The sequence below is a fragment of the Hibiscus syriacus genome, unplaced genomic scaffold (assembly GCF_006381635.1).
Source record: "Hibiscus syriacus cultivar Baekdansim isolate YM2019G1 unplaced genomic scaffold, ASM638163v2 tig00110956_pilon, whole genome shotgun sequence".
NCBI classification, from domain to species: Eukaryota; Viridiplantae; Streptophyta; class Magnoliopsida; order Malvales; family Malvaceae; genus Hibiscus; species Hibiscus syriacus.
In genome coordinates, this window is record NW_024062932.1 from 1,510,189 (window position 1) to 1,517,539 (window position 7,351).

The 7,351-nt window shown below is 35.6% G+C and overlaps 1 protein-coding gene across 1 annotated transcript; it reads right to left on the bottom strand.

Moving 5' to 3' along the window:
• Positions 1-405: 405 nt before the first annotated feature.
• LOC120148420 (nuclear transcription factor Y subunit A-7-like) lies at positions 406-7,076 on the bottom strand. Its single transcript, XM_039161546.1, has 6 exons — positions 7,061-7,076; positions 6,660-6,709; positions 5,876-6,003; positions 1,181-1,282; positions 943-1,107; positions 406-820 (listed from the first exon to the last, which is right to left on the bottom strand). Exons 2-6 carry the CDS (start codon positions 6,685-6,687, stop codon positions 587-589), a joined length of 657 nt encoding a protein of 218 aa, XP_039017477.1. The 5' UTR covers positions 6,688-6,709; positions 7,061-7,076; the 3' UTR covers positions 406-586.
• Between the last annotated feature and the right edge of the window lie 275 nt (positions 7,077-7,351).

The following is a 7,351-nucleotide window of genomic DNA, read 5'->3' on the forward strand; positions in this document are numbered from 1 at the left end:
AATATCTTTCCTATTTTTTTGATCCAAATAATATAGAAATATCACTCAATGTTACAATTTACTGAACTTATATGCCCACGCATCACGCGACCATTTCTGTTTCCCCTTCCAATAGCACTCATTGGTTGAAAAAGTTATTTGTTCAAGCGACAACCATATCATACAGTTTATATGCAAATGTTGACCACAAATTTTGCATCTTTAAGTCAAAACATTGCATTTACATTAGCCACGCCATTGTTATATGTCTCTAAATAATGGCCCTTATTCTAAATTGATCCTTAAACTTTTAAACATTTTAATTTCATCCCCAGATTATGACTTTCATTCTAAATTAATCCTCAAACTTTTGAAAATTCCAAATTCATCCCCAAACTATTCCCCATTCTATGGTGAAATTAACTCCAAATCCATTAAACCATTTCTGATTTATTATCCAAGTTTGATAAAAAATGTGCAACGTAACTATTAAAGCACTACAACAGCACTCTTCCTATGCTCCCCTGCCTAATGCCTGGAAATCTATATACGCTACTGAGTTGTTAAGTACAGAGCTAGACAGAATGAGCACTACCAACTACAGAGACTATGTCGCTGGTGTCAGCCTATTTTCTCTTCCTATTGCTTCCAAATTTTCAACATTTTCCCTCCATAGAAGCTGTCTCATTTTGTCGGAGTTCAGATTGATATTGGACTGTGATTTATCACCTGATGAAGCATCATTCTGGTTGTTTTCATTTTTCTTTGAATTGAGAAATCGACCCCCAGATCCTCTGGCCCGTTTTAATGCATGCAGATGACGGGATTCATGTAAGTATGGCTGCAAAATCAGCGCAACATTGCAGTAGCGATAAAAAGAGTCAATATCACATTTATGCAATCATTTGAATTGACCCCCCCAACCCACCATAAAGATAATCATAGAACTGAAATTTTGCTTACTTTCCTAGATTTGGCAAGTTTATTCTCTGATTCAGCTTTCGCACGAGATTGTCGACGTCGCAAAATGCCATGATATTGTTTTGCATTAACAAAGACAGGCTCCTCAACTGCATCTGAAGACAAAGGAACTCCAGCTTGCTGAATACCCATCAACTGAAGGTGCACCTAAAACAGAAGCACAAGATAATCCAACTTTAGCCTTAAAATCATAATTAGAGAGAGAGAGAGAGTAATATACCATAGGCTGACCACCATAGGGCTGTGGAGGATATGATTGAGCATCATAGGGAGCAAAGATGCTTCTATAGTAGGGATCAGGATAGGGGTAAGCAGCCGGTGCCTTCAGTTTCACAAGTCAAGGAAACAAATAAATATATCAGAGATCCCTAACATATTTTGATACCTCTCTCGGTTAAACGTTAGCAATCTGTTTCAGCTATACAACTTTCAGAAAAAAAGAAATGTTTTTCACAATGTAAAATCTTCTTAACAATGATTCATAAAAGCACCAAACTAAAAATAAGACTCGACCAGTGGTAGGACAGGCTGACGCCCTAGGTGGTCCCTAACTAATCTCCCTGCAAATCTGAGTGATGCATTCTTAAATAAAAAGGGTACTTTTAGCTTTATTCAGCCAAATCTCTGCTAGCAATTTAATAAAATACATAACTGAATATCCCCCCCTGCAACAGACATTTCATCTATAAAAAGATAAATGTAACAGTCAATACCACTCATATAACTCAACATGACTAACAGAAAGGGACCCTTTTGTTACAAACAAACTGATGAGTTACAAGGTCTCAATAAAAACAAAAAAAAATTCTGAGTTACCATGTCAGGAATTTAACTTAGTCTATTGACTTCATTTGCTATAACAAAGCAAAGTACCTAGGTCATTGTACTAGGATCTTCTAGCCCAGTCAAAGATGATATGTGTGAAAAATATATTAGAAGAACCGCATAAAACCTTACATACCAGGAGAGCTAGAGATAAATGTGCCATCATTAAGCACAAGCAAAACACACAACTATTGAATTAAATAGTTGATTGACAACAAAGAAATGTATAATCACAATTATTATTAAACTTGTTCTAAAGGAAAACCCAAAAGCTCATCTTCAAAGGATTAAAAAAACAGATGTATGACAACAACAAAAATGAAAAAAATTCATTGAAAACAAAAAGAAAACGGGTTCAAATATAAAATTATAAACATAACATTCTCAATTATGGAAACATTGCTTCTTATGTTCTTCCATTTGTTTTCAAACAGCTTCAAAATGCATTAAGATCAAGTATCTTGAACTCTTGATTCAAAAAATGATTTTGTCTCTCTCATCCAATCTCTTCCATACTTCTACTGCACTTTATGAAATTATTGATAAATTTGAGAACCATATATAAGAGACAATAGCTATTTTATCTGATGATTAAATGAAGTACTGGAACTTGAATACCATTGATACACACCATTAAATTGTGAAATTTAAATAAGATAAGGATGCTGATACATATCAATTAATGACAAATTCATAACTTCTTTTTAGAAACAAAATTATAAAACTAGTTTGCATTTACAATAACTTTCGCTTTTGATCAACCAAGTGCCCATACATACGTTCTAAAAAAACAAAAATATTATTTTAGAAATAAAATTTTGAAATGAAAATGAAGAGTGAGAAATTACATTTTTTGGAAAAATATATTGTAGGCTACATTTCAAATTTCTGTAAAAAAAAACATCTCCCAAATCAAATATCTAGACAAATGCAGTGTGGTAAAGGGGAAAGGCATAAGGGATGAGAGGGTTTTGAGTAGTTTATCTCTTAATTAAAGCAGTGGACAAGGGGTTGTTTTCGGGTTTTGAATTAGGCTCTAATAAACATTCCTTCTTGTTATCACATTTGCAATTTGCGGATAACTTAATAATTTTTAGCAAGGCTTCTAGTCATGATTTGGTGAATATTAGAAGGGTGCTACTGATTTATGAATTGTTGGTGGGATTGAAGTTGAATCTAACTAAGAGCAGAATTTTTGGAATTAATGTTTGGGGAGGTTAGCTTCTTGGGCCAAGGAAATTGGTTGTGCAAGGGGCGCTTTTTCATCAGAGTACTTAGGTCTACCGTTGGGGGCCAAGAGGAACTCGTTTACCTTGTGGAAACCGGTTGTACAAAAATTCTATAATAGTTTGGCTGGTTGGAAGGCTAAGGGGCTATTTGTTTACTTCAGAATGATTAAGCACTGAATGATTCAAATGCTGAATGATTCAGAGGCTCTGTATGAATTAGCTCTGGCCTCTGAATGTGACATGTTGTTTGATAATGGCTCTGAATCATTCAGAATGTACTTCTGTGCTGAATCATTCAGCACTGATTTGCTGAATCAGTCAGCACTGAATCATTCAGAGGTGCGAAACAAACACGCTTAATGCTGAACGGTTCACCATTCAGCGTTGAATGGTTCCATTAAAAAACAAACAAACAACCCCTAAGTCTTTATCATTGGCTGGAAGGGCAATTCTGGTCAAATTAGTGTTGTGCTCTCTTCCCATTTATTACCTTTCTTTTTTTCGGATCCCTATTAGTGTAGTCAACAAATTAATTCTATCATGGCATCTTTCCTATGGGAGGGTTCGACAGAAAAAATGAACATTCATTGGGTCAATTGGAAATTGGTGTGTAAGCCAAAGAAGTTGGGGGTTTAGGGATTCCGAATTTGTTGCTTTTAAACAGGGCTCTTATGGGGAAATGGTGTGAAAATTTGGTGCAGAAAAAAGTTCGTGGTGGAAAACAGTTCTGTGTTGTGTATACAATTTGGATCCGAATTCAATGATGATCCGGAATACTTGGACAACACGTACTTCTTGGATTTGGAGAGGAGTTGTTAAGAATTTTTTTTCAAGTGATGAGTTTGGGGATTATCTTAGGAACAATTTGTGTTTGAGAGCTGGAAATGGAGAATCAGTGCAATTTTGGCATGACGTATGGTTGGGTACGGTTCCTCTGAAAGATATGTTTCCAAGGCTTTTTGCTCTTTCAAATAACAAAGGGGGTAAGGTGGCAGAGTTCAGATTGTGTAATGATTCGGGTTGGGTCTGGGATATTCAAACAAGAAGGAATTTGATGGATTGGGAGATAGAACAATGGTTGCAACTTATCTCACTGTTGAACAGTTCTTTATTGTCATTACTAGAGGAAGACTGTTGGATTTGGTTAAGGAATGGAGAGGGTTGTTTTAAAGCAAAATCATGTATGAAAATTTATTTTGATCGAGAGGGTGATGATGGAAAGGAAGGTAATTGGGAAAGACATGTTTGGAAGGGGGTAGCTCCACCACGAGTGGAAACCTTTGTTTGGCAACTTGCTCATCACAGAGTGGCGGTGAAGGAGGAACTGCTGAAGAGAGGAGTACCTGGGATTGAAGACACTGTATGCCCAATGTGCAGGAAGTACAATGAGTCGGTCTCACATCTGTTTCTGCATTGTGATGTGGTGTGGGATTTGTGGGCTAAATTTTTAAAGTACTGGAATGTTTACTTTGTGGTTCCTGAGAAGTTGATGGATTTTTTAATTTTATGGGATGAGCTAGTTCCGAGCTCCAACATATGGAAATTCATTCCAAGGGTTGTGCTGTAGTCGGTTTGGAAATATAGGAATGATGTAATTTTTCAAAAAGGGAAAGTGGATTATGCGTTGTTGTTCTTCATTGCAAGATTCAAAATTGTTTCTTGGTTTGGAACTTCATTTAAGGATGTTCATATTCCTTTCGATTCTTTGGTGGGGATTTAAAACTAGCATATTTGCCAGGCAGTTTGAAAAAGAGGTCTCCTTCTTCTAGGTGGAATCCTCCTCCGGAAGGGTTCATAAAAGTTAACGTAGATGGTGCAATGGTCAAGGGTTGGGATAAGGGAGGAATAGGTGGATTGATTAGGTATGACAGAGGTATGTTGCTTGGGTTGTTCTCAGAGAAGGTAGGAGGAGGTCCTCCTATACTCACAGAGCTATTGGCGATCAAAAGATGGTTGATTCTCATTGAAGAAGTAGATTATATTCCAAGTCATATGATTATTTTGAAATCGGATTCTACTAATGCTCTGAAGTGGATTAAAAATCCGGACCTATGTACTACTTTGTTTCAATCCTTGGTGAGGGATATAGCTACACGTGTGGAAAGAAAGAGTATTATCACAAGGCATATTTCGAGAGCTGCAAATTGGGAAGCGGATGAATTAGCTAAAGTTGATATAGGTTGATTTTTATGTTTTATGTAGTGGTTAAAGGTGTTGTGCCTTGGTTGTTCTTCTTAAGGGAGTTTTAGGTCATGTGTTGTGTAATCAGAGTTATGGTTTAAATGTTATGTTGTTAGCAGTTAGATGTTTAGATGTGGAGGTGTATTATTGTTTACATTAATAAAAGTTAGAGGCACTCTTTTCCTCATTTCTATGTCCTTCATGTTATGTTTGGAACATGTGGGATATGAAGGGATTTTTTAATGAGGTCTAATATTCTATCCAAAAAAAAAACACTACTAACAATTTTCAGAAAAGATGATAGAAGTGGTTCAACAATCGTAAAACGTATCCAAGGCTAAAAAGCTTATTTTTATATTAGTCTTGGATGATTACAAGGTAGTATTTGTTCGAAAGACTCTCAATCATTTGACAATGAATGCTCAAACACCCCTACAAATGTCATGCTCGAAACCGGGACCTTTAGAGACAGCAATCATCTCTTTAACATTGAGATAGCTTGCTTCGTGCTAGAAAATATTTTTGATGATGATTAATTGATCACAACTAGATTAGAACAATTTCAGCAAGATCAAGCAAGACACAGCTTCAATACAATGAACAGTGCAAAGTTAATTCAAAGAGAAAGTAAGCATGAAAAGAATATGAATTTCTGAAAAAAATAACTCTAAAGATGGTACCATAGAATGTTGAGGTGTTGTGTAAGGGATGTTTGGGATTGTGATGGAAGGAGAAAGTCCGGTTGCAGGAGATGAGGAGTGATCCATAAACTCTAAGTTTTTTTTATGTTCATCAGCTCCAGCTTTGTCTGACAAAAATAAATTAGTAAAGTCAACACCATAATAAGGGAGAACTGTTAATGATGAACACACACCAATCAATAAAATGCAAGAACTCGGGCAACTAAGATAAAAAGCAGTGCAGTTGGAAATAGAGAGAACTGAGAAGTAAAAAAAATTAATGCTGCTTGCATTACCCATCAAACGGCCCTGTATTGCATTCATATGATACAGAAACACAAGGAGCCATCATCCTGATAAATTAAAAATGAGGAAAATGCCTAATAGAATGCAGTTAATTTAAATTTCAAAATGAACAGTAACCAAAGAAAAAGGTCATAAAATGAAAACATGGATCCCTATAAAATCCCAAGTAAACTGCCCAGTATGCTTCCCTACTGCACAGGGAAAACCCTCACAAGATGATACCATGAGTCAATGACATATAAAATAGCAATGAGGTAATAACTAATACACAGGAATTCAACAGGGTGGAACTGAAAAAATCCTTCCAATCTCATAATTTAAATACCGAACCTCACTTAAACACCCTGAGGGGAAGCAAATTCAAGAATGAAAATGTCATAAGTGAATTCAGTAACTTTTCCCACTCATAGAATTCATAACATAACTGCACTGGTACTGTAAAACATGATGTTGATATATCACTTGACAAGAAGAATACCGGAATGATCATGCGAAGAGGAAGTCATGAGGTTGTGAAGAGAGGAGAATCTGCAAACTCAAATCAGGCAGCACAACCTGCTGAGTCGATGTTAGGACAGCATAAAGAAACACAGCACTTTAATCAAACCAAAAGAGACAGAATTTATGTCAATTACTCAGTTTTACATCTGAAGCAAAGTCTATATTATTATAGTCATAAATTATCAAAAATTGAAGGAAAAAGATCAATGGATCGCTAAACAGATTCTAATCCATTCTCCATTATGGCAAACCATTTTTTCTCTAAAAAATTATATTCTTAAGTTTAAATACTTCAAATATATCTGTTCGCTTCTACATCCGAACACTTTAGGGAGTGAGAAAAAAAAAAGAGTAGCAAAAGTAACAACCAAAAAGTACCTTAGTGATTCACTAATCCTTGCAAATCATCAGAGAAAGGATCAAAATCAAAGTCGATTTAGTAGAACAAGTAATTATTCAAACGCAAAAACTGAGTTATAGTTTCGTTATAATTATGAATTCAGCAACAATAAAACGGGATCAATGTGTCTACAATATTAACAAAGTCATATCCATGCAAAATGAGTTTAAAAATTCAAAAGGGCCTATAAAATTAGACGAGTTTGTAAATGAACCCAATTACGCATCATCTTCTCCTTAAACCTTCTCAAAATCCTATCGGAGGAAGAA

What these genes read in the sequence shown, in the direction of transcription:
- LOC120148420 (XM_039161546.1), bottom strand. Translation starts at nt 6,687, where the DNA reads ATGACTTCCTCTTCGCATGATCATTCCG. An exon ending in CAACACCTCAACATTCTATG is followed by an intron (nt 1,283 to 5,875) that starts GTACCATCTTTA and finishes GTGAAACTGAAG; the next exon opens with GCACCGGCTGCTTACCCCTA. An exon ending in CCTATGGTGGTCAGCCTATG is followed by an intron (nt 1,108 to 1,180) that starts GTATATTACTCT and finishes CTTCTGTTTTAG; the next exon opens with GTGCACCTTCAGTTGATGGG.